Raw genomic sequence first — 27,518 nt, 5'->3', positions numbered from 1 at the left:
AAATGTAAAAGAGATTTCTGCATGAAACAGAGCCATTGGATTTTGGGTGAATGTTTGGAAAAGAAGGGTAGGATCTGATAGGATGATAAGACTTCTACAGAAGGAGCAATTCAATTCTGTCTCAAAGTGGAGTTAATAGGTGGACCCTTGGTCTGATCCAATCTGGCTCTTCTTATTTTCTTAATAGAGCTATAATTGATTACATTAAAACAAGGACCACAGTCCTCTCATTTCATTTCTAAACATCAGCCAAAGAACATGGGTTGCACTTAGAGCATCTTTCTTCTCCCATCCTGTTTGCTAATGACTTCCCGTCATTGGATGAGAAGACAGCCATTCATTTCAATGGATTGTGGAGCAGCTAGTGATAAGAGACGTTGTGCTTTTCTCTCTTTCCCTCTCTTCTGCCATCTTAGAAACATAACTAGTCACAAGACAACAACAAACTGAGCACAAGCCTTAGGAATGGGGCTTTCCATATAAACAGAATTTCAGCTGCAAAATAATCCTTGATTTGTCCTGTCATGGAATCGTGAGAGCTTTTTTTGGGGGGGGGGGTATTAAATTGAATGGGGTTTTTGTAGTTAGGCAAATGAGCTCCCAAAAGTCATCACATATTTTTACTAGCTCACTTGTCCACACGTTTTTATATTAGTAACTTTTGGCCTAAAAGGGTAGGGGGGAGCCTTGTAGAGCTTCCCTACTTGGTTTCCTGGAGGCAATTTTCATTCACCCCAGAAGACCAGTACAGTTGCTATTTATACAGCTAGTTACTGAGAAAGCAGAGGGCTAAAGTCAAAGTGTCTTAAGCCTCACACTTGTGGTTCACAGTCTTAGAGTTGCAGTGTCGCCAGCCTAGCTAAACTAGCATAAACCTTTCCGTGCACCTGAAGAACTTGTTCGATTGTGACCCAAGCAACAAGAAAATAGTCTGCGAAAGTCCACTCACCTTCTGCAACTTGTCTATCATGTCTTCAATGCTGACATCTGCCGACTGAAGCACTTTGCTTTCCATCTGCACCAGCCAAGCACAGAGCTCTTTATTCTTTTCATTGAACACAATCCAGGCATTAAGTCGGTCCTCTATCTCTTGCTTGCGCAGAGAAACCTATGGAAGGGGATATATATGATAACTGTCTTTGCTGTAGCTAAAGCTTGCTGATAGAATTCAGGGCCAGGCATGACCAAAAATATATGCATCTGTTTTTTTTCCAACAATGGATGGTGTCAACAGGGTTCACTCCAAAAATTAGCACTGTCAAGCAATTAATTCCTCTAATTCGTAAGAACGTTTAGTTTTCCCTTTGAAAAAAGGCACCCAGAACTTTGTCCCATTTGATTCAACAATGGGGTGTAAAGGTGGTCCAGAAAACACCAGAGTATCTCACTGAAATGCCAGTCCTTTTAATTGCCAAGTAGGTAATTACACCAAAGGTCCATCTCGTCCAACATTCTATTCACTCAGTGGCCAACCAGCTGCCTGTAATTGTGTAGTAAGAGCCACATTAAACTTGACTTTTGGAGTAGATGGAAATATTGAATACAATGTCAACTGACTGCGGTTTCTTGTTGTTTGTATTAATTATGGTTTATTGAAACAAGCTCACTTCAAACAGTGTTTTAACAATCCTAGATTGTTTAAAAAAACCAAAGTTAAAAATAACCACAATTCCTGGTTTGGACATATCAAGGAACTGTGGTACGCTGAAAAGAGAAGTGAAAGCTTTTGATCTCTTCTATGTGGTTGCAATGGAGGAGGAGGGGAGCCCATGAACCCAAGGCTCATGCATGTACTGCTAAACTGTGGTCACCAGGCGACAGGCTAAGTTTACACAGTACAGCAAACCATAGCTTGCACTAACCATAGTTTAGAACCTAAACTAAAAAAACTTCTACTGTTTAATTCCCCTACTGCTGCTTGATAAACGGATAGGCACATACCTGGGATGCTGGGAAAGACTGAAGGCAAAAGGAGAAGGGGACGGCAGAGGATGAGATGGCTAGATAGCATCACCGATGCAATGAATATGAACCTGAGCACGCTCCGGGAGAGAGCGGAGGACAGGAAGGCCTGGCGTGCTGTGGTCCATGGGGTCACGAAGAGTCAGACAGGACTGAACGAACAACAACAACAATCTCTAGCTGGATAATGATCAGAATGGATAAAAGAGCACTGTGTATGTGTGTCAAAGGGCTGGAAATAGCACCAACAATCTCTTTGGAACTGGTAAGAATGGGAAGGGCTGGATCCAGCTCCCTTTAAACAGGTAATTCGTGGGAAAACATGCAGACGGCAGTCCACCGCAGCTTATGAAGACCACTGGAACAAAACCATAACGTTCAGCAGAACATCGGCACAGTGAATCAGACAGAATCCACATAGTAGATACCCAAAATGACTACTTCGAGTTTACGTGGGGTAGGAGCTTCAGGTGGCAAGTTATCATCATGCCAGACCTGCAATGGTAGTTTTCAGTCACCACAGTAGAAAGTTCTTTGAGGCACCTCCTGGTTCAGTACTGTGGCCACTACTGGGAAAGATGCTTGGACATGCTTGTGTTAATGTTGATTAATAATCAGAACATTAAAAAACCCAGCAGCAATACTAGGCCCAGAATGCTGCGGCCAGATGGTTGACCAGGCCCAATTACAGGGAACACGTGACTCCTTTTATTATAACAGCTTCCTTGGCTTCCAGTCTGTTTCCAGGCACAATTCCAAGTGCTGGTTGTGACCTATAAAATCCTATATGGCTTGGGATCAGGCTACCTGAAAGACCACCTTCTCCCATATGAGCCTGCTCAGGTTTCAAGATCCCTTCTCTCAGTGCCGGCGCTATCAAAGGTGCACTTGGCGGGGATGCGAGAGAGGGACTTCTTGGTGGCTGCTCCCAGCCTTTGAAACTCCATGCCGAGGGAGGCTGAGTCAGCATCCTTTATGTAGTTCTCCTGTCGGCAGGCAAAGATGTTTTCATTCAAGCAGGCCTTTGGTGTATGAGCTGGTCTGTTAGGTTGGGTGCTGTTTTTATTGTGTTTTTTAATTCTGTTTTTAATATATTTGTTCTATGATTGCTTTAATTATACTTTTATTTTAACTTCTGTCTTTTGTTAGCCGCCTTGAGGGCTATTTCCTGGTAGAAAGGCAGGGAACCCTACAATAGCCCATGTGTTCTGGGTGGCTTATTAATGGCACCACATGGACCCATGGCCCGACTGGAGTCCACCAGGAAAACAACCTTCAGTGTGGTGGCCCCTTTCCTCTGGAATTCCCCACCTTTGGAGGTCAGGCAGGCACCAACATCATTGCTTCTGGCGCCTCCTGAAGGTATTGTTAGTTCAGGAGGCCTTCCTTGAGTGACCAGCCATGGTTTATCAAAACTTGGTTTGATCAGAACGCTGTTTCTTTTAAAAAATCTTAATCATTTTAACATGGTGTTTTTATTCTTGAATCCTATCTGCTGTTCACTGCTCCAAAATCTTTGGATGTGGAGCGGTATACAAATATTGTAAGTAAGTAAGTAAGTAAATAAATCACTCTGGCAATAAGTCACCCTGGCCGGGTCCACACAACATGACAAGCTGCACTGCTGTGGGCAATTATGCTAATCCCCCTGGCATGGGACCGGCACACGAGGAGGGGGAAATAAGCCACTGTGCCTTATTTCCCCCTCCATGACCAAGCGAACCCGGGCAGAGAGAGAAGAGGGTTGCAAAAAGAGAGAGAGAGAGAGAGAGAAAGGGATGGCAGAAATACAGTGGGTGGCCCATCAGCTCCCACCCGCTCCCACTTTTGGATTCAGCTGACTCTGGCCCTTCCCACCCCTGGTATGTGGCCCTCAGGAGATCTATGGTGGCTGTGTGTCCTACTTTACAGAGGACAGCCCTCTACTTGAAATCATGCTCTGTTTGAAGAGCTGTCCAGTCCAAGTTCAGGTTAAAGATAAAGAACCACTGGAAGGGAGAGCAAGGGCAACTCCCCTGCTATGATGAGATTTTGTGTTTCTAGGATCATTGAAAGCTGCCTTATACTGAGTCAGACCATGAGTCCATTTAGCCCAGTATTGTAGACACTGACTGGCAGCAATAGCCCTCCAGGGTTTCGGGCAGGGGCTTTTCCAGCCCTACCTGGAGATGCCGGGGATCGAACCCGGGACCTTCTGCGTGCAAAGCGGGCGCTCTACCACTGAGCCATCTCTATGTAAATTGCAGTAACAATTTCTACATTGGCATCTACACATGTCAAGGACTGTATGCAAATTTTATGCAAATCCATGTCCGTTGGTGATGCATAAGTCACCCCCCTAACTCCCCGGAGGAAATGCAGCCCTCCACATGAAGAGGTTCCCCGCCCCTGGCTTACTTTCAGCCTTGCCTGTGCTAAATCCCTAACCTCCCCACCTGTCCCTGACTACATCTGCTTTGTTTGTTTTCCTACCACCAGGAGCATCTGGCTGGTTAATTCTGTGGGTGCTTCGTGACAGCAGCACTGCCTTGCTTTTTGCTTTTACATGCTTACAGTGTCCAGGGCTATTTCTCCCATTGTTGTGAAACAATATGCTTCTGTTGGCCACTCCAGCTTAGGCTCCTCTCTCAGAAAGTAAGCGGGGCATGCTAATGGCCAGCTTTCGCACCCCAGACATTTTGTGATTAAATATTTTCAGCTAAGCTGCCAACTTAGTCTGAAACTTTTGTGTGATAGAGTGTTTGTTTGGAGGTGCCTTGTTGTTTTTCAGAACTGCTGACCAACCACAACAGAGATTTGAGGTCTGAGCCATGGACAGATTATTTTGCCTTGGGAAAATTATTATATCCCAGTTCTGAGGCCCACAGTTCATACAGTGGGAATAATGGTGACCTTCCTTTATTGTGGGGCCAAAACACAATGGGGCTGTTCACACAAAATATTAACCCACACTCAGTGGTTGAGTGTGGGTTGTTGTTGAACCATGGGTTGCTTGCTGAACCATGGGTTAGCGCGTCGTCTGAACCCAGGATATGTTCTGCAGGGTGGCTTGTTGACCATGCGGTGTGGCCTGTTAATCATCCTGAACAACCCATCAACAAACCATGGGTTCTCAAGATGGCTTGTTCGAGAAAAATAAGCCATACTGCATGGTTAACAAGCCACCCTGTGGAAAATGTCCTGGGTTCAGACAACACGCTAACCCATGGTTCAACAAACAACCCACAGTTCAACAAACAAACCACACTAAACCAGTGAATGTGGGTTAGCATGTTGTGCAAACCCAGCCAATAAAGGACAGCAAAATTGGATACTGAGAGCGTTTACAGTTGCCAAGAGACTTATACTTCAAACTTGGAAGGATAAACACCCACCACTTATCTAATTCAATGCACTGAAGATCTTATGGCTCTCACTACATTTGGACATATTTCCTACAGGCAACTACCTTGTATGGATGCTTATTAGGATATATAAACTGCTTATATTAATGAATATATTTGAAATGGAAGTAATAAATCCTGCTTTATCTGTCCTTTCCTTTTATTTAATTATGGGTGAAGTAAATGTTTATTGTTTATGGATATGCGTTATAAGGTCTTCCTTTTTCTTCTTGTTTTTTCTTTTGTGGTCCCTCCCTTTTTTTGTTTTTTGTTTGCAAATAAAAAATAAATAAAAACATAATAAAGGATTGCAAAGCAGATTAAAGAGTTGTTATGCATGATAAATAGTAGCTAGCAGGCTGGGGTACATTAAGCATGGCTCAGATTCTCTGACATGCAATGCAGCAAACTGGGAAAAAATGGGGGCTCTCATCCATATAGGCCTCAAACACACACGAATTTTGGGAACGTAGCTATGAGACTGAGCTACTAGGCTGCCATATTCTTGTCTATTAACATATTCTTTCTTATCATCATTAAAAAAAATCAATGGCAACCAATCATTACTGTAGAGAGAGAGCCACAGGTAACATGTGCTTGACTTAGAGCATCTCTGCACCAGCCTAAAATTCCGCATTTAAAATGAGGCTTTCTGCTTCTGTTTTAAATGCAGGACGGACTGCTTTTACATGTGCTTCCTCCCCCCCTTCTTTTCCCCCTTATCTGAGTCTTATGTATGTTTCATTATACAACCAATAGATGGTGCTGTGGTCTAGCTCCTCTTATTGCAGCTTTTCCTTTTTTACCAAGGGAACTCAAGAGTGGTAACTTGATAGCTCATTATCTCAGATCCTTTTAAAAATGGGATAAAGGTCATTTAGTGCAGGAGATGGCCTGGAGGTTGATGATGTCATCTAAAGGATCCACAAACTTCTGTGAGTAACCAATCATAGAATAGCATGGTTGGAAGGGGCCTACAAGACCATCGAGTCCAACCCCCTGCTCAATGCAAGAATCCAGGTCAGAGCATCCCTGACAGGTGGCTGTCCAGCCTCATCTTGAAGGCCTCAACAGCTGTATAAAAGCTCTGTGTGAAGAAGCCCTTATACATCCCAAAGCATCATTTTAATTCTTTGGTGTCTCAGTGCCAGTGTGGTGTAGCGGTTAGAGTGGAAGATCTGGGTTCTAGTCCCTCCTTGGCCAGGAAGCTCTCAGCTTAACCTACCTCACAGTTGTTGTGAGAATAAAATGGAGAAAAGGAGGAGGAGCATGAAAATGTGATAATAAAAAATAAATTTAAAAATGCAAAAAAAAATTCCGTTCTTCATTAAATTTGTGCAGCGCAGTGGCTGAGAAACTACAAACTAGGAAGTCCCCAATTTGAATCTTGCTTCTGCCATGAGCTCATTAGGTGGCCTTAGGTAAAGCACTCCCGCTCAGTCTCAGTCTCTCTATCTGCTATATGGGGATAATAATACAGGCCTGCTTTACAAGATTATTGTAAGGATTCAAAAATATAACATATATGAAGCACTCTGAACACATGAAAACGATATATATAAATGATCATCATCATTTCCTATTGCTTCCTATAGAGTAGGAAGCTACTGAGTAGAGTACAGCTTCTTCTTCTTTTTAGTGTTTCTCCTCTCCCCCGCCTCCCACCAACAGTCTAGACATCGACTCCATTACAACATACATTTAATAACACTAAGGGCACAATCCTATGCATGTTTACACAGGAAAAAGTCCTACAACTCCCACCCAGCATGCCCCAGCCAGCCATGGACTGCGCCCTAAAGTTAGAAATAGCGCCACTGAGCCATATTTCACCTGGACATGAAGCAAAAGGCCAGAAAAATATGTAACTACTGCCCCGGTGTGAGCATAATTCACGCAGCACAATCCTACACATGGCTACTTAGAAGTACAGCACACTGAGTTCAGCAGGACTTGCTCCCAGCTAAGTGTGAGTAGGATTGTAGCCATGCGGTGCAATCCTATACATGTTTACTCAGAAGTAAGGCCCAATGTGTTCAATAGGGCTTACTCACAGATAAGTTTATTTCATTTACCTTATTTTTATCTATATACAAAAATTCTATGCCGTCCTTCAGCAAAGTTTGCAAGGTGATTTACAAAAATACAAGGTAAAATATAAGTAAAACAAACAGCACACTAAAATATTCATTATTACGTATATATAAAACCCTTGGGGAAATAAAAACATCTTTGCCTGGTGCCGAAAAGATAGCAATGTTGGCACCAGGTGGGCTTCCGGGGGGGGGGGTGGGATTTCACAAATTGGGGGCCACCACGGAGAAGGCTCTCCCTCTGCTCACAACTCACTTTAACTCAGATGGTAGGGGAACCTGGAGGGGGGACTCTTAAGATGGCTTCAATACACAGGCAGGCTGGCAATTGTATAGGGCTGCAGCCCCAGTGCCCTACAGAGCGCAATCAATGCGCGTCTGCAAGCTACATCTGTCTTAGAAGTGCACTTCTAGTTCTTGCTGGCATGTTTCTAACCTGTCTGCAGGGCATTCGCAGGCTAATCTCTCTCTGTAATTACACTGGAAAAACAGAGCTGCCTCTGAAAATGGAGAGAGACCGCCACCTGAGAAGCATGGAGACAAAAGCCTTGAATAACACCTCCCCGCTGCTGTGCCTCCCTCCTTCCACTCTAGGCTATTTCAGAGCATGCATACATAGTGAAGCTTTGTACAAAGACGTCCAGGGCTGCCCTTTTGCCTGGACATTCCCACGTTTCACCCCGTACTTCCTACGTGTTGTTGCTTAAAGTTTTCAGCACTTCTAGGGGTCTTTGTGGAAACAAAAAAACGGAGGGAGGTTCGTGGAAACAAAAAAACGGAGGGAGGGAGTGGAGGAAGGTTCTTTCCCATGCTCTCGCTCAGCCACAACAGAACTACATCAGCACACACAACACAGCCCTGCTTCAGACCCGCTCCGACTAACTCGCTGGTGTTCCTTTGTCCAACACTGAAGGGTCCCCTAGGTATCCTTTCGCTCTCAGCGCTGCCTTATGAACGCCCGGCCGTGAACTGCCCTGTGTCCCTGTACGCCACTTACTCTGAGGCAGAGCTCTTCCCACTGCCTGTGCAAATGCTCTACTTGCTCTTTCAGCACCATCACATCTTCCGCAAGGATATAGTGAACCAGATCCGCCTTCTTGATGCCAAGTGCTTTCGCGTTTTGGTTCCAGTTGGCGAGCGAGTTCTCCAGGTCCTGCATTGAAACACCAAGGGGGGAAAACAACGACCCTTTCAGAGCAAGCTCCTGGGAGGGGTGTGTGTGTGTGTGACAGAGAGAGATTGAGAGAGAGAGAGATTTTCTCCAAACCTTTTGGCTAATCCTATGATTGGCCTGTAGGAGGGGGAGGGGAAAGGGGGGAAAGGAGGGGAGGAATTTGCATAGACCAGAGAGGAGAGAGTAGGCTTAACGTCTGTGCTGGGATCCTTGCTGTCCCCCCCTTCTTCTATGCACTGCTGCTTGAAATGGGCGGTGGTGGTGGGGATATGATGTTTTCAAAGCTTTAGCGACACAAAGAGTTTCTGTGGAACCTCAATAGACTTAAACAAGAACATTCTTCACCTTTCAGGTGTCCACAGGACTCTATTGTTATCTTGTTGCAAGAGAGACTTAACACGGCTACTCTTAAAAGCGCAAGCCAATACGTGTTTACTTCAAAGTAAATTCCACTGAATTCAAGGGGGCTTACTCCCAAGTAAGTGTGCATAAGACTGCCGGAGGCATTGCATTTAGTGGGATTTATTTTCAAACAAACTTGTGTGGGATTGGGCTGCACAATCGCTCTCTCACCAGTGTTGCGCTGAGTGGGCCTACACACCACAGAAATAGAAGCAAACAACTCTCACACATCCAGCCATTCTGTAATGCAAAATCTCCTCTTCCTTTAAATAAAAACTACTCCCTGTTTTTTTAATTTGGGGTTATTAATATCATTTGCAGAAGATCTATTTTTTAAAAGTCCAGCATAAAGAGGTGGGCCCCCCCCCCTTTTTTTTTTTGCTTTTGGCAAAAAAAATGTAGATTTTTTTTTGCTTTTGGCCAGAATGTACATTTCCTTCCATGGCTGATTTATAGTATAGCTTCTCGCTCTTTTTAAACCAATGTAGTGATTTAAAGATAGGCGCATGTAGTGATTTAAAGATATGAACATAGTTAAATAAACAGGAACTTTAGGGGGGAAGAAATGTTTTGGGGGAGCATTTTAAAAATACCATGACCTGAGAAGAAGAAACTGGACAGTTTGGAATAATGAAAACCATTCAATGAAATGCCCTGTTTTTGCAATGAAGAAGTTAAAAATAACGTACGGTAATAAGTGAAAATGTTGCAGAACTTGCTTTTTGACAAAACTATAAGATACTGGTACTCATGTGATTGATTTGTTGTATGACTGGTTTTGTCTAGAACCAGGGAATTTGTTCCCAGTACCAGGGATTGGCTAAATGAGACCACATTTCTCCCCAAAACTGAAAGTAGCTGTGTTGGTCCTTTAGGAAAAGGGTAATATCCTACTGCTTCTTAGTTTGTAAAAGAAGTAACAACAGCAACAACTAATACTGGGGTGGGGGAAATTGCCTAGATATTTCAAACGCATAAAGAGACGTAACATTTCTAGAAATTTTACAGATAAAAATGGATTGGGGTAGATCTAAAATCTCCTGGGTTGGAATAGTGATGCAATTTGGCAGTTTCACATCTAGGCCCCGTCTTCATGTTCATTTCATTGCCTGGTCAAGACATGGCTCTTTAGGGAGCCCGTGCAGTGGCGGCGGAGGGCTGCTAGGGGTTGACTCCTCATTTTATTCTCCAGACTTTTAAAAATTATTAGCAGGTTTTTCTACTGGTTTTTCATTTGTTCTGCTTTGTGTCGTGTTTTCATGATTTGCATTTTTACTGGAGGTTTTTGTAAGAAAAGTTGGATTAATGAAGAAAGAGGAGAAGGAGAAGAGGGAGGAGGAAGAGGAGAGGATTTGGTATGATAGGCCTGACTTTGCTGTGTGGGGAATGAGGGGAGGAAAAGCAAGTGGAGAGCAATCTGCCACAGCAACGTAGGAACTGTAAAGGATCAGACTATGTGGCAATGAGATATAAATCCAGATCTATACTCCTACGATGTTAGCCCTTCTGGGACCACATAGACTTTCCTGCCCAGCATACATCCTTGGAGAGTGAAAGGGGAATGCTAAGAAGAGCTTTCCTAAAGAAAACACAGTAAATATCACTCTAATGTGGTACTTCTTATTGTGTTCCTGGTTTCCCCGCTGCCATTGTCAGTCAGAGTGATGCATGAAAGTGTGGGTAGTATTTCTCCACCTGTATTATAAGGAAGGCACATTCTCCTGGTTTGGCATTGCATGACCATTAGGCATGTGCACTCCCTTCTGTCAAGTTTCCAAGCCCTCCCCCTGAGTAGAGGCAGCAGAGACTTGGTGTCTTTATTCATGACACAAAGTCTTGATTCATTTAAAACATGTCTGTGAAAGCGGAGAGCTGTCCTCTAAGCCTAGTTAGAGAAACGAAGCAAGGCAGTTGCCTATCAACTAAATGGACGGTTTTCTGCCATGCCGGACAGGCTTTTACTGGGCTCTTCCTTCAGGGAGGACCCTCCTGACCCAACTTCTGACAGGCAGCCAAGCGGGCGGACCGCCTCCCACCTCCGCGCGACTGCGCCTGCTTAACTGCAGTGGATTTTGGGATCTGTCCATTCTGGTGCTCCCTCCCCCTCTGACAAAGGCTGAGTTCCCACCGGGGGCGGGAGAGAGGTGGTCTCTGAACCTGGGCCTCCTGTTTGGTAAGCTCCTGGGAAGAGTCATCCCTGACTCCTGGAGAGTCTTGGGGAATTTTCGCCCCTACCCTCTGATTGGGCTTCTTCTAGCTCTGTCTCACAATCTGACTCAGAATCTGAAACCAAAACAGAGAGCCTGGGTTCCATCCTGACACCTTCTCCACTTGCATGGCACAATTCCATACCCTTTCCTGGCTTATGGCAAACTACAGTCTGCTGATTTATCTGAACCAGCAAACTATGGTTTGCCCTTGCCCTGCACACTAGGGTTAGAAACCATGCTTTGATCCAATTCCAGTTTGCAGGGTATATGCAAACCATAACTGACATTTTGGACAAAACTGTGGTTTGCTGAAAACCAGGATCAGAGGGAGGGAACTGAGGTGCACGAGGGGAGGCATGAACGAACCCATGGGTCCTTTTAAAGACTTGCTCACAAGCACCAATGCATAGCTTAGTGTTATGTCTGAACCGACCTATTGGATTCCTCACTTGCAGTATGAGCTAGCTTCCTCCTGGCTTTGCAGTGTGCATGACAGATTTATGTAATGGGGAAACAAATGCTTGGTCAGGCATCAATGTCACTACATAGCAGGATGGCTGCTTTCTTTTAATTTTTTTTTAAAAGTTGCAAACATTTATTCATTTCTACATTCCTCATTTGTCTTATTAAAAAGAAAAGGTCAACCGTTTTAGAAAAGAGTTGCAAAACTGCTTCAGAGAGTAGAGGGAGGAGGTGGGTTTCAGATCTCAGAGGTGCCAACCTCTACAGGCTGAGCTTCAAGATCCACCATGTTGAAAACCTACTTTCTTAAGGGTGCAATCCTATCCAAATAGTCGGCAGCCTCCAAGATTGGAGGTCTCGTCCCCTCTGTGCCCCTGGGACTGCCCCCTTTTCCCCATCTCCATGCTCCATTTCTGTAGCCAGCGCAGAGAGAAACGTGCTGGCTACAAGGGGGCAGGGGAGGAGGAGCGTGGTTTCTGGGCTCTGAGGTCGGAACTCTGGTTCCAACTTTGGATCCCAGAAACTGAACAATCCTATGTCCCCGTGTAAGGCCTCGGGCCTGTAACCTGAGTAACCAGTAGTTTTAGAGAGGCCTAGAGATCCATAATGCTTTCTGCTTTGGTGCAGTTCTCTTGCTAGTGGGCCTCTTGGCTGGTAAGACGAGTCAAAGTCGATAGCGTTGCCTCAGCATATTCCATGCTAACGAGCTGTGAACCGTTTATTTTATCAGGGCCTGGGAAGCGCCTGAGAAGTGAGGCTCTGTTTACGGGTGTCTGTGCTGGGCAAGTTCTGATTATCTCCCTTCGGACGGGGGCGCTGTTAGTCTATGCTGGGAAAGTTGCAGATGCTGTCATGCTGCCTCACTGCTAATGTGTATGGTATAAAACCGATCTTACCCCATGGCTCTGGGTTCAGAGAAGGTGTCTGATCCAACCATTGGGTACGCCTGTATGCTGTAAGTACTCAATAAAATCTCCTTGTAAGCAAACATGGATCTGGCTTATCACTTCTACAGCACCTCCAAACCTTAGCAGCCAACGGCCAGGGCAATATACCCACCAGACGCTGACTAGAGGACATAGGATTGCTCTCTCCAGGAGCCTGCCTCTGAGTAGAAGAATGGTATCTGTTTACAAAGAGCATCTCTGCCACTCTCTGAGCGGTACATCTGCACGCACCCTTAATTCCAGGGGCCATATATCTGCACTAGTCCAGTATCCTGGTCCAACTTGTTTTCAAAAGGTATTTTAGGAGTTGTGGTCCAGGTATGCCTTGAATCATTCAGCTTGTACAAATCCACTGAGAAAGTTCCTCGCAGAGGTGTAGGAAAACTAACTGCCTGGTCAGAGGAAGTCACAGTTTCCCAGAAGTGTCTGAGGCTTCAGCTTCCCTGGGGAATCAGTCAAAATGGCTAATCCATAGGGTTTAAAATCTGAGCTTGGGAACAGTTGACAGTTCAGCACTTCAGTACCTCAACGTGCTCCTTGGCTGCCTGCAGCTCATCCTGCTCTACTGGAAGAGGATCCTTCATTCTCTCCTTGAGCTCCTGCAGCCTGCGGCCCAGCTCTGCAACCTGCTGTTCACAGCTCTCCCGGGTCTGTAAATTCAAAGGGGAAAAATGGAAGCGAGTGAATGGACAGGGCTGGCATCAGTTAAGCCCCACAATATTTTGTTGTCTTCTTCATTACACGGGGCAACATTGCGGGGAGAAAGCAGCTGGTGGTCTGACTCGGCATCCGTGCCAGGGCTCGCATAAAAACTCTGACCCATCCTGGCTTTTGAACTGATTTCCCAAAAACTCTTGCAAATCCTCTGGACTTTGGGGCAACTCAAGAGCCACCAAAGTAGCAGGACTGGTGCAGATCCTGCATTTTTCCTTTTTTGCCTCAGAGAAAACGAGGACTTTAAAAGAACAACAAGCAGGCACTGCTGTAACACCCAGTGGTGTCAGTATCCCTTGGCATCGATGGGATCAATGAATCACATTCCACACGGACCATTCGTGATTAGTATATATTTATTAAAATATTTACACCCTGCTTTTCAGTCCCAGGTAGGACCCAACAAGGCGGATTACAACCATTACACTAAAACAGAACTAAACTCAGCATCAGAACCAATGCATTAAAACAAAAATCCACTACCCGCCCCCGCCCCCCTCCAACAACCGGACAACCAAACAGTGAAATCAACCGCAAAATCCTACGCAGCGGAGAGGCCATCGTTGAGGGGAGAGGCATATGCATTGCATGCACAAGGTCCCAGGTTTGATATCTAGTTAGAAGGATCAGGTAGCAGATGCTGAGAAAGTCCCCAGCCTGACACTTTGGAAAGCTGCTGTTAGCATGAACAGGCAATACTGGGGCAGATGTTCACACTGTAGCGTTATGCCTAATTAGCTAAACAAAGCAAGGCAGTTGCCTGTCAACAAAAATGGATGGTTTCCACTGTGCCCAGGCTTTCACCAAGCTGCTCCTTCAAGGAGGACCCTCCTGACCCAACTTCTGACAGGCAGCCAATCTGGCGGACTGCCTCCCACCTCCTCTCAACTCCGCCCGCTTAACTCTGCGCTGGACTCTGTCAGTTCCGGTGCTCCCCCACCCTCTGACAAAGGGCGAGTTCCCACGGAGAGGGGGGATAATGGTCTCTGAACCTGGGCCTACTGTTCAATAAGCCCCTGGGAAGATTCATCCCTGACTCCTGGAGAGTCTTGGGGAATTTCCTCCCCCACTCCCTGTCTTGGCTGGGCTTCTTCTAGCTCTGCCTCCGATTCTGAATTAGAGTCCGAAATCAAACCACGGAGCCTGGGCCCAATCCTGACACTTACTTGCGCAGTGGCTTGTAGACAGCTTCCTCTCTTTACATCACTGGGAGCTAGTTCTGCCTGCCACAAAGGACTGCTCTTAGGAGTGTCCTGGTTGTAAGGCCACCTCTGTGTCTATGCAGGTAGAGTATATCCAACTCTCCTGGTTTTCAAGATGAATCAAAGGTGGCTTGAAATTTCTGCTATAGAAATATAGGAATTCTGAATTCTCAGCGGGGTCTCCTTTCAGCAAGGCTGACTGAGTTATGCACAATACCTGTATGGTGCCCTGAAGCTCCTTGGTGATTTTCTCCACCTGAAGTTGTGTCTTGTCCCAGTTCTCTTGCAATTGGCTCATCTCCAGCTGTAGGACAGCTTTTGCCTCAGGGGCTGCCACACCAAGCAACTTTTCTCCAGTGTCCATGGCTAAAGAGTACCTGGTTTGCCACCTCTGAAGGAGGATTTGCTTGTTCTAAAAAGAAACCACACAAACATACCCAAATCTTAATAATATAACATGCAGAAAGATGCCCTCAAAACCATGAAGAAATGCCTAAATGATTTTAGTTGCAAAGGATTTATGTTAAGAACCGCTGCTCGGAGAGTTTCCATATAAAATAGTGTTTTATATTTGGCTTTCACAATATTTATGCAACAAAAACAATGGTTGATATTTATGTAGAAGACTTCTAAAGTTAAACGTGCTTATTTATTAATTTACATGTTTATTCCCACATTTCCTCTGAGAACCTCAAGGCAATGTGCATGATCACTCCCCTCTAGCCTTACAACAACCCTGCGAGGTAGGTTAGACAGACAGAGTGACCAATGTTAGGTCACCCACTGAGAACCTCATGACTGAGCCAAGATTTGAACCCAGGTCTCCCCAGGCTAATTCCAGCATTCTCTCCACTACACCACACAGGCTCCATTCTGATGTAACACTAATTATTGTTTGGTGTCACATGAACGAACCTGGGTGAGTCTTGGGTTCATGTTCTTTCCCCTTTCCTCTCCTCCTCCAGTGTGGCTGCAAGGAGATCAGAAGCTTTTACTTCCATTTTCAATTAACCATAGTTTACTATTAAATCTGTACCCTAAACTGTGGTTAATCTCAGCTATGGCTTATTGAAACAAGCGAGCTTTATAAACCAAGGTTTGAAGTTGGCTTGTTTCAGGCAACCGTAATTCAGACTAACCACAGTTTGAACATAATGCTAAATAGTGGTTAGTTAAAAATGGAAGCAAAAGGTTCTGATCTCCTCTTCATGGACACACCATCCAAAGAGAGGGGAGGAAGGAATGTACGAGCCTGACACGCACCCAGTTTCATAATGCTAAACTGGTTCAGTATTATGTGTAAACGAGGCTACACAATATTGCAGAAGTGAGGCTGAAGCTCAGAGAACTTCACGTGAGGCTCTGATGGTGGTAGGCCCATCATTTATTTATATTTCTATTTATTTATATACCATCCAACTGGCAAATATCTTTGGGGTGGTTTACACCAATAAAAAACCCCAAACAACAATAAAATAACAACCAAAACAATAAATACAACCAATGAAAATATCAAAAGTATTAATACATTAAAAATATTAAGGAGCCAGCATAAATTTAACAATCAGAGCAAAGGATTAAAGATGAAATGCCTGGTGAAGGAAGAAGGCCTTAACCCAGCATCTAAATGTATACAGTGAAGATGCCAGGTGAATTTCCTTGGGAAGGGTATTCCACAAATGGGGGGCCACTTCAGAGGAGGCTCTTTCCCTGGTTGACACCTGCACTGCTGTGTGTGGTGGCCCCCTGCCATGACTCCCTTGGGAGATTCTTCATCAGAGGAAGAGCTTGAACCTTCAGAGCCAGATGTCCCCAGGGAACAAGATGCCTCAGAGGACCCTGGCACTACCCAAGATGCTCCTGGGCCTTCAGGGGTGATGCCTTCAGATCTGCCTCCTTGAGAGGCAAACAGCTTAGCTTCTGAGGCAGAGGGGGATACTGAGCCACCACCTAGCCCACAAGAACAACAGTGCTTTAAGATTCAGGCTGGGATGATGGCCAGATGAAGGAGTGTCCGCTTGCTGAAGAGGGCTCCCCATGAGTAAAGGGCTCCTCAGGAGTACAGCCTTCCTCACATGGAGGACTTGCTACACAAGCCTCTGATGTGATGTAGCTGAGTCATGGGTGGGGCTCTGGAAGCTCCAGCATATGAGTTCTCAGTGGAGACCTGCTAGCTACTGGAACAACACCTTACCACACGTCTTGAAACCTTGCTTCCTTTGACCTTGCTATTTCTTGGACTGACATCTTGTACTGCTGACTCTTGGGCTCCTGTAAGTAAGCTTGGACTGCCTTTGACCACTCCTACTACTAAATCCTTGTCTGCACTCTGTAAACTTGCTGGCTTTGATCTTGGACTGACTTGACCTTGCTACTTGCTGGCTACTTAACTGTGGACGGGGCATTTCAACTTTGGACCCTTATTCCCCATCCAAGCCCAAGCCCCTGTAAACAGGATACACGCAGAGAAGAGCCTCCAAAGCAATGGAGGCTGGTGGCTCCGATTTCAGTGGGGCTGTGAATCCATTCTGGATTTCAGTCAGAAACAGCCAGAGCTCTAAAGGAGCTATCGAAGACGCTGAACTCTATCTCTAAAATAGGTTTAGCACCTTGGATAGCTCTTTTAGAGTTCTGGCTGGTTCTGACTGAAACCCAGAATAGATTCACAGCCCCACTGAAATCGGAGCCACCAGCCTACACTGCTCCAAAGACTGTATTAACAGTTGGGTAGGAACATATGGGAGAAAGTGTTGTTCAGGTAGACCCGTGCTAGGCTTCAAATGTGTGTCTGCCCCAATAACATATAAAGTTGTGGGTAGGAGTTGTGGGATGGTGGGGAGAGTCAACATCCCTCCTCCACACACCACTTTTGCTCTTTAAACTGGATAAAAGTTAAGACTTTAATTCGTATCGCTTCTGTGTGAGAAAGCTGCATTAAAGGAGCTCAAACTACATGGAAGAAAACAGCCACCAAAGCATTCAAAAGTACATAGCCTATCAAACAATTCAGTTCTATAAAAACAACATTTCAATAAAAAATGCCCCAACAGTCAGCTCAAACAAATCACAACATTTGTAATTATAAATATCAATAAACATACAATTAACAATTCAAAAGACACAATTTTTATCAATCTCATTTGAATCAATTAATACTGGAATGAAATATAATGATCAAAATAAATAAATATGAGAAGCGGGTAGAATTCCTGGACTTGTCACTTTACAAAAAGTTAATTATTTAATGGATGTCAGCACTGGATGTCAAGTTTAATTAGGGTTTCCAGGCACATGCTATTTCGATCTTAAAAAGACAACAGTACTTGTTTCACTGGTTGTAGGAACAGGAGACCTAACCTTGACATCGTGACTCAGATGCCTGAGTTGGTAAAAGCTGTACTTGTCCTGGCTCTTTGTGGCAGCTATGAAGCTGTTTGTGTCGGCGAGGAATTTTGTTAGGTCCTTCAGTGAAGTCGTGAATTTTTGCCATTGCTTGACAAGGCCATCAATCTCACTCTTCCTCTGCTGAGCCATCCGGACGATGCTTTGCCACTGTCCCTTCAGCAGGGTGAGTTTGGAGATAAACTCGGTCCTGGAGCAGCGAGAGACTGATGTGTTAGTATAGCAGCTAGGGCCAGCCCTACCACTAGGCAGAGTGAGGCAGCTGCCTCAGGCAGCTGATTTGGGGTGTTGTGGAAGGGCAGCAAATCGTTAGTTATTTAGGGCACAATCCTATGCATGTTTAAACAGATGAAAGTCCTATAACTCCCAGCATTCCCCAGGCAGCATGGCTGGCTAGGGCATGATGGGAGTTGTAGGCCTTTTTCTGTCTAAACATGCATAAGATTGCGCCCTTAAAGTACCATTACTGTAATTTTATTGCCAGAGACGGGGAGAGATGCTTGTGGGATTTTCTGGCTCAGGTGCTTGGCTGGACCTGGGTACTATGTGCTTTAACCTGGCAGGAAGAAGGGGAATGCTCTTTGCTGCTCTGCCTCAGGCAGCAAATTGTTATGGGCCAGCCCTGACAGTAGCAAATGCCATGAACGTATGATACATCTTGTCGAACGGACACAAAGGGGACCCAAAGAACCATTTAGCAGGCTGTGTACATTCATTCCCTATGAAGCCATCTACCGAGAGCTCCTGCTTAGACTTTTGCGTCCTTCTGTTTGCAGGGTCATGTTTAGTCAGCAAGGCTGTTTTCGATATAATACTGTGAAAGGGCTGCTAAGACCATTGCTTTGACTATGCTGAATTATCCAAATATTGGAAGGATCCTAAAGATCATCTAGTCTAGGGGTGGGCAGAAAGTAGATCTCCAGATGCTCTGGACTTCAACTCCCAGCATTCCTGATCACTGGCTGTGCTGGCAGGGGCTTCTGGGAGTTGAAGTCAAAAACCTCTGGAGATCTACCTTCTACCCACTCCTGAACTAGTCTAACGAACGCAAAGATGCAGAAGCAGGATCCTGTGTACCAAAAGTCTCTAATAGTGCAATTCTATGCATGTCTACTCAGAAGTAAGCCCCAGTGAGTTCAGTGGGGCTTACACCCAGGTAAGTGTGTATAGGATTACAGTCTAAACCATTTAGACTGTAGTATCTAGAATAATGTGTGTCATCAACAGAGAATAGGATGAGCACCGCGCTGCAGGTATTTGCAGGGCTTCACCACAGCACTGGGCACTACTCAGGAATGAGTTCAGGGTTGCTGCTCCTGTCTTCACCTCCATGGCTGACTGTTGTAAGCACAATAATTTATAATGCCACCTTCAACTCTCTTAAAAATGATTGCCTAGTTCCAGCCTTAGAATGCACACCCTCCACATTCCCATCTTCATACACAGGTATATTACCGGTTTTCTGCTTCTCCTGTTTCCAGCATGTGTAGAGCTTTTGACACAATTGCATTAAAAATCTGCTGATTAACAGAAATCCCCGCTTGCAGTATCTGTCAACATTGAACAAAAAATAATAATATTAATATTTCATGCATTAGGAAGGATTTAAACCAGGAGTGTTGAGCCTCTTTCAGCTCGAGGGCTGAATTCCATTTCGGAGAAGCTCGTTGGGGCTGCGTTCCAATGGTGAGCTGGGCCAATGTAGCAAAATGCCAGCCTATTCAGTCTTAAAGCTGCCCATAACCTAAGCCTTAGGAGAGGTATTTCAACCTTTTAGAGTTGGGGGGGGGGGGATGTAAAAGCCAGGAAGCCAGAAAAGGATCAGCAGTTGAGGGAAGGGGGTGTGGCCAGAGAAAGGGGTAGAGCCATCTGGGGAACCCTGGAGTACTGGATTGGGACCCTAGGTGGGATGGATTTGGCCTGCAGCGCTAAGATTCCTCGCAGGGCATAAATATGGTACTTTAAGGGTACAATCCTATGCATGTTTAGACATAGCTGGCTGGGGGATGCTGGGACTTGTAGGACTTTTTTCTGTCTAAACATGCAAAGGATTGTGCCTTAAATGACCAAAGTTAGCGTAGAGCCCTTACAGAGCTGGCAGCCTTCCTGGGCTCCTTATTCTCAAGGCTCTGGGTCAGGGTTAAAACATTCAGAAACATGACCTCATATTCTCTTTGCTGTTCATGCAGCTTCTCCAATGTGCCTGCCACATTGTCTTTCAAGCCCTCCTTCATTCTTTCGAGAAACTGCACCCAGTTTTGACATCTCTGAAGAAATGTCTTGTCATCTGACTGAATGTCCTGCAGTTCACTGCAATTAAGAAAAAGAAATCAAAATTAACTGTGCAGCTGCAGCCTTTCCAGTTATAGTTTTCATAATAACTATAACAACAACAACTTGGATCTGGACTTAGACATACTTAGAGTAGACACACTGAAATCAATGGGACTTAAGTTAGTCGTGACCAACTTAACTCCCATTCATTCCAATGGGTCTGTTCTAAGTATGACTAACGCTAGATCCAAGCCAATATCGATAACGTTGCTGTCCATAACTCTGCAGGAAAGGGCCTAGAGCAGCCTTTCCCAATCTGGTGCCCTCCAAGTGTGTCGGACTGCACCTCCCATAAGGCTGTTCTAAAGTCAGAGTTATGATCTTCCTTGAAGCTCAGTGGGTGGGACCAGTGGAGGCTGGTGGCTCTGATTTCGGTGGGGCTGTGCATCTATTCTGGGCTTCAGTCAGAACCAGCCAGAACTCTAAAGGAGCTATTCAAAGTGCTGAACGCTATCTCCAAAATGGGTTCAGCACTTTGGATATCTCCTTTAGAATTCTGACTGAAACCCATAATGGATCGTAGCCCCACCAAAATAGGAGCTACCAGCCTCCACTGGGTGGGACATGTAATGGGAAACAAGAAATGTGAAACGGAGTGCCGTTCTTAGAAGACGGGAATGCGGCCTCCTCAGGAAAAGCCCCCTCAGAAGGAATTGCCATTTCATACAACTCATTATTACTGTATAGATTTCAATGCTGCAAGCTTAGATGCCTTTCAAAGAGGGTTAGTGAAATTCATGGAGGATGCATCTACCCACGGCTGTTGTCATGATGGCCATATGGATGGAACCTGCATGTTCAAAGGTAGTATACCTCTGAAGACATGACGCTGGGAGACAAAGAACAGGGGAGGGCTTCTGCCTTCACATCCTGGCTGCAGGCTTCCCAGAAGTATCTGGCTGTCCACTGTCAGACACAGGAGACTAGATTAAGTGGACCCCCAATCTGATCAAGCCTGATTCTTTTTAATATCTTAAGGGCTACAGTTTTGCTCTCACACAAGCACACACAGAACATGTTTTGTTTGACAGCTCAGTGGGCTGCAATCCACAACCTTACTTACTCTAAAGCAGACTCCAAGAACCCCAGGTGAAATCTATAGGATTACTCCATGCCTATAGGACAGTTTGTGCACTGTAGGCCAAACCAATGGATCGCTTTAAGGTTGGCTGTAGGAAATGGTCTCAACACAACTTGATGCATAAAGGAACCTGATCCAGAAACTCAGTATACATACACAGAACCATGTGGGTGAGGCAATCTCATGGTAACAACCCCCTGTGTTCAGAGCAAGGCTAATAGGGCTACCAAAGTCTTAGTAAACGCCCTGGGAGCCGATGGCCAAATGGCAGGCTCTGTGCTGATAGCATTGCAAGCAACACAATGGAAACATCTGCGGTAGGGATTACTCGGAACGGGGTGGTAAGTCTTCTTACCTGCATTGCTCCAGCACGAAGGCTGTCTTCTGAGCCCATTGCCAGTTCAGGCTCTGCAGTCTCTTTGCAGTGAAGTCACTGAGTGGCAGCCTAAAGCTGACTTCGTTCAGACTCTCCATCTCCGGAGACAAAGCAGTGAGACTCAACATCTGGCTCTGGAAAGGAGGAGGCAATGGGAGAGAGGCTGAAAAGGCCAGGCTCTTTCAGTTGTGTGCAGATGGCTCCCATTCCGTGCATGGAAAACAAGAGCGGAACCACTGCTCAGCCATGCGCTGATGAGCAGAGATCCATCTGCGCAACGTGCAAAATGTTGCGTGCCATGAAAATGAGCATAATGGAGATCCAGCACTAAAAGGCCAGCCTGACCTCCCTGACTAGCTGCCTGCAACACCATGCCAGGACTAATTAGAATAATTGTCATATTTATTTATTTCATTTCTATTCCGCCCAATAGCCAAAGCTCTCTGGGTGGTTCACAAAAATTTAGATGTTGCCTTTCCTCCAAGGAGTTCCAGGTGGCAGATATGGGTTACCCCATTTTATCCTCACATCAACCCCATGACTTAGATTAGGCGATGGATAGCGACTGGCCCAAGATCACCCAGTGAGTTTCATGGCTGGGTGGGGATTTTAATTCAGAACTCCTAAAGTCCATGGCCAACCGTCTAACCCGACGGGTCCCAACCTTGGGTCCCCAGATGTTGGTGGACTACAATTCCCATCACCCACGACTTTTAGCCATGCTGTTTGGGGATCATGAGAGTTGTAGTCCAACAACATCTTAAACAAGGATCTTCTCATTAATGTGGCAGCCTCCACACGTTTGAGACTCCAACTCCCAATCACCCCAGCCAACAGTCAGTGGTCATACATGAATGGGAGTTGCAGTCCAAAATATCTGGAGGGCACCAGGTCGGGGAAGGCTAATCCAGAATATTCAGGGGAATGATAAGGAAGTGCAGAGATAACAAGACCAACCTCTTTGGATGTGTTAGAGTTTTCTACTGGGATTCCACTAGTGAAAACAAATCACAATTCTCAGGCTTACCATGAGCAGATCTGAGTCTTCCTTTTCTTGATTTAGATTGTCCAACACCTCTGTGGAAACTTTAATGTGATTTTCCAGTTTTTCCAAGCAATTCTCGAAAGCTTCAAGTTGCAAAAGAGCAAACTGAAGGGAGAAATTAATATGTAGATGTTTTTGATCTGATCTGGCCTGTATAATCAAACTTAAGCGCACAAAAGAGAAATAAAGAGCTTAATGGACAATGGGCATTCGCCATACGATCCATTAAGTACATGCAGCTCTTGGGCTTTTGTTATAACTCTGAGAATCCCAGTGTAAATATATAGATACATTTATATCCTTCATGATTTTAGAGACAGAACCAAAGTTCAGCACATTTAAGTCCCACTGATTCAAATGGAAAAGAGCTAAGTACACAATATGCTTATCTATGCCCTAGAAACCAATGGAACTTAAAAGTTCTTTTTTCTTTATAAAACTCAAAGTTTCAAAAGTGCTTGACTTTGGTTGAATCGTTTTAAAAAGTGGTGGTATAGTACTAATTATTTATACATGTACAACTAGTGCTATAAATGGTAAGTTATAAATTTAAAAAAAAATCAAACCACAAATATTGCACTTTAAAGAACTCTGTGTTACCTGCACCTGTATGTTACCTGACACTTATAAATCTATGGTGAAAGGCATTTCTGAATTACTACATTTAGAAAAAAACGCAGAAACGTCTCTCCCGTGAAGATGCTTACATCTAGGAGTCACCAGCAAAACAACTCTCTGAGAAGTACCTGAAATTCGTTTGCTTTCATTTGCAACATCTTTTCCAAACGAGAGACCCTTTGAAGTGGCTGGAGTTTCTCTAGAAGGAGGGGCTGTGCTGTGGGCTCAGACAGCTGAGCTATTTTATCTGCCAGATCAGAAGCCTGGAGAAAGCTCCCCTTGACGTTTTGAAGGCCAAGTTGCAGTTTCTAGAAAGGAAGGCAGATGCATCAAGAGAAAGAAAAGAAGGCTCCTGAGGCTGGTATCATAGAATCATAGAATAGTAGAATTGGAAGGGGCCTACAAGGCCATCGAGTCCAACCCCCTGCTCAAGGCAGGAATCCAAGTCAGAGCATCCCTGTCAGATGGCTGTCCAGCCTCATCTTGAACGCCTCCAGTGTGGGAGAGCCCATCACCTCCCTAGGTAATGTTGGCCGCAGCCTAAGAACTAGGAGTCTCCAGAGCACATCCAGATCTTACCGTCATCCTTGTCCACCCTCAGCTCCAGATGTGTCCCTCCCTACCACTGGCACTGCAGACAGGAAGAGGGTGCATATTGTGCAATATATACGGGGCACATAGTGATGCATGTTTCTCTCACACCACATCCTGCATTACATCTGATGTAAATCAGATGTTTAAACTAACTGCTATATTTATTTTAAAAATACATTTCCCACCTTGCTAGGTCTAGGAGCATACAATACATAACAGTCACATCCTACTACATTCCTGGCAGGACAACCCTGGAACCTGAGGAGACCTCGAAGGAGCATCCTGTTGCTGGTCCTAGTGGTTGCAAGGGTCAAGGGTAGTCGGGTGATGCTGACAGCCCCTCCCTTGAGGAGGCTGTGCATTAGAGGAACTGAAGCACCTGGACTGGTCCTACTGGCCTGCTCCTGGCCCACTGGGTTCATGCCAATGAACAAAGGCAGGAGTGGGTCCAGACAGAAGCACAGAGACGGAGACACAGTGCCTGTCTGGCAGCACACCAAGTATCCTTGAGTCCTCCTCACAAGGAGGAAGCCTGCTCTGGATAGGGGCTCTAATGGCAAGCCAGGAATGGGTGGGGCATCATCATTCTCTATAAAGCTGTACAGTTGGAGCCAAGCCCTTGCTGACGTGACACCTTTCTTGCCGTGCTCAGCTGGACAGCTGCCTGGCCTTCCTGACCCTTGAACCACAGGACTGCTCCTGATAAGGCAGGAATTGACCTTCATGGCAGGGATGGGACCATAACCAATGTTACAATCAAATATAAATAACCTTTACATAGAGAATGCTTTAGCTGCCTTTCCATAGTAAACTGGACCCAAGGCAACATACAGAAATGAAATGAAACTTTTAGGCTGCAATCCTAAACACACGTATTAGGGAGCAAGCCCCAGTGAACGCAGGGGGGGCTTAATCCTAAAGAAGCTACCACAACATGTAGTGATGGCTACCAATTTGGATGGCTTTGAAAGGGGGTTAGACAAATTCCTGGAGGAGAAGGCTATCAATGGCTACTGGTCCTGATGGCTGTGTGCTACATCCAGTATCAGAGGCGGTGGGCCTGTGTACACCAGTTACTGGGAAACATGGGTGGGAGGGTGCTGTCGTGCTCATGTCTTGCTTGTGGGTTCCTGGTGAACAGCTGGTTAGCCACTATGTGAACAGAATGCTAGACTAGGTGGACCCTTGGTCTGATCCAGCAGGGCTCTTCTTATGTTCTTAAGCATTATTATCATCATCATTTTCATTTCTATACTGCCCAATAGCCAAAGCTCTCTGGGAGGGTCACAACAATTCACAGATAAAAGAACAGGATAAGAAAATAAAATTTACAAAATTTAAAAGAATTTAAATAGCTAAAAACAATTCTAACAGAATGTTAGCCATGTTCAGACAGCTGGCATAGATGTCCCATCATATTAAATGCCTGGCGCCAAAAAGATAACAATGTTGGTGCCAGGCAGGCCTCAGTGGGGAAGTCATTCCATAAACGGGGGGCAAGGGACCACTGAAAAGGCCCTCTCCCTTGTTTCCACCTTCCAAGCCTCCCTTGGAGGTGGCACATAGGACTGATTTGCACAAATGACAGCCACATATTTTAGAAACAGAATTTAAATAAAAAAAAAAAAACTGGTGGGACAAACAGGTTAATCCTAAATCAGCCAACGCCCCAATGAAAAGAACTGGAGGGCATATAAGCAGGGGGTTTCTCTCACTAGACAGGGAATTCCAGGGAACATGTGCCACCACTGAAAAGGCCCTGATGCAGTCTGCCTGTCATTTCACTTGCAGAAATGGTGGAACTGCAAGCAGAGCCTCACTTGAGGATCTTGAAACAATATTAAAACAATGAATCATGGAAACCACCAGCAGGCAAAATATGCCATGCACTGGAACTAGCCACGTAGTCCAATCCTCCACAGGTTCCTCAAAAAAAAAGACCCCTTTGTTTAATGGTGCTTGCTCCCACAGGAGTGTGCACACAACCGCAGCCTTGAGGTCTCTCCAGAAACATCATCAGCAAGAAGGTCTTCACAGATGTTCTGAAGGGTAGGAGAGGATCAGCCAGGCTATGTGCATGGGACCACAAGGGTTGCAATCCTGAGCCCCATTAGGCCGCTCAACTGCCTTTGATTTCCTATGTGTGGGTGATAAACCAAGGAGTGTTGAACCTCAGCTGGAGGACCAAGTTCCATTTCAAAGAAGCTCTTGGGTCTGGGCCAAAGGAAAACGGGGCAAGCCCAAAATTACCAAAAAGACCAGCATATTTTAGCTTGAAGCTTTTACTGAAAGTAACTCAGGCATAACAGAATCATTTCAATCATTTAGAATGGGGATGGGGGAACAGCACAACGGCTAGGAGACCACCAAACCATTGGTTGTTGGCCTGGGGAAGGGGACATGGATTGGGACCACTGGAGGGCCAGATCTGGCCCCTGGCTAGGGATGTCCATTGCTGGGAAATCCGGTTCTTTTTTGGCTTGACAGAATTCTGCATTGTGCCAGACTTGATTTGAATTTGCAGGCTGAGCTGTGGGTTTTCCCCCAAATTCTGGGAACATTTTGCATATTTTTGTATGTGTCATGTAATTTGCACAAAGAGAGATTTGTGTAAATTGTGGCCAAAATTTGTGCAAATTAACAAACACAGAAAATCAGTAACCAGGCCCGACTTGCCACAGATCGAGCTGGGCTTCACAGCAGAAAATGGAACCAAGTCTGGGGGGCTGAAACCAAGGAAAACTTGTCAAGCTCCACCCTGCAAATGGATTCCTCCATCATCCCTACCCCAAGCCTGAGGTTCTGCACCCCTGGGATAAACAATACAAAGAGAATGAAGGCAGCCTCTGAAGCTGGAGGCTGCCAAGTATCCAATCCTCACTTCTGTGCTCCAGCTGCCCTGTATTTTTTACTAGATGACTGATTTTGGCTGCCTAGCTGTGGTTTCAGGGAGGGGGAGGGAAGGAGGCTATGAGGCACATAGGAACCTGCATAAAGCGGCTTCCGTGGTCGTCTCCCATCCCCTGGGACCGGCCCCTTTTCACTGTCTCTACACCCTGTTTCTGAGCGCAGAGGCATAGCTGGCATGGAGAGAACCATGCTGGCAATGAGGGGGCAGCGGAGGGGATGGGAAGCGTGGTTTCTGGGAAGCACGTTCAGAGCCCTGGCTCCAATCTTGGTTCCCAGAAACTAAAAAATCCTATGGCCCTCTAGACAGTGTCTAGTGGCCATAGGATTGCTCCCTAAGAGACGCATAGCACTTCTATGCTTGGTAGCTCTTTGTTAACCAGTGTGTGTGTGTGTGTGTGAGAGAGAGAGAGAGAGAGAGAGAGAGAGAGAGAGGGAGAGAAACATCTCTTCTGAAGTGTATAATTTAATACAATTTTCACTTAACACCAGCTACCTAAAAAAATTGTGCCTTTCGGATGAGAATCACAGCTGTGCTGTTAATGGGCATAAAGGAAGAATAAAATGCTAATTTACTACCATTAAGGACAAATTTTGCCAGTGCATGCCTGG

General features: G+C 45.4%; 1 protein-coding gene across 1 annotated transcript in view; it reads right to left on the bottom strand.

Annotated features, from left to right (window-relative positions):
* The window catches only part of SYNE2 (spectrin repeat containing nuclear envelope protein 2), a 333,613-nt gene that overhangs the window by 37,680 nt on the left and 268,415 nt on the right, over positions 1–27,518 (bottom strand). Inside the window, exons 88-97 of the mRNA XM_084836884.1 lie at positions 23,534–23,713; positions 22,770–22,892; positions 21,722–21,876; positions 20,114–20,261; positions 19,407–19,501; positions 17,907–18,141; positions 14,767–14,961; positions 13,158–13,283; positions 8,436–8,591; positions 950–1,108 (exon numbers count right to left, since the gene is read on the bottom strand). Of these exons, the coding sequence (XP_084693010.1) occupies positions 950–1,108; positions 8,436–8,591; positions 13,158–13,283; positions 14,767–14,961; positions 17,907–18,141; positions 19,407–19,501; positions 20,114–20,261; positions 21,722–21,876; positions 22,770–22,892; positions 23,534–23,713 (1,572 nt within the window). The remainder of the gene's footprint in view (positions 1–949; positions 1,109–8,435; positions 8,592–13,157; positions 13,284–14,766; positions 14,962–17,906; positions 18,142–19,406; positions 19,502–20,113; positions 20,262–21,721; positions 21,877–22,769; positions 22,893–23,533; positions 23,714–27,518) is intronic.

Source organism: Heloderma suspectum, chromosome 1 (genome assembly GCF_057233095.1).
Source record: "Heloderma suspectum isolate Gila_16-S chromosome 1, 16-S_ref, whole genome shotgun sequence".
Classification (NCBI taxonomy): domain Eukaryota; kingdom Metazoa; phylum Chordata; class Lepidosauria; order Squamata; family Helodermatidae; genus Heloderma; species Heloderma suspectum.
Note: the sequence above shows the minus strand (reverse complement) of the source record. Positions and strands in the feature narration are given on the sequence as shown.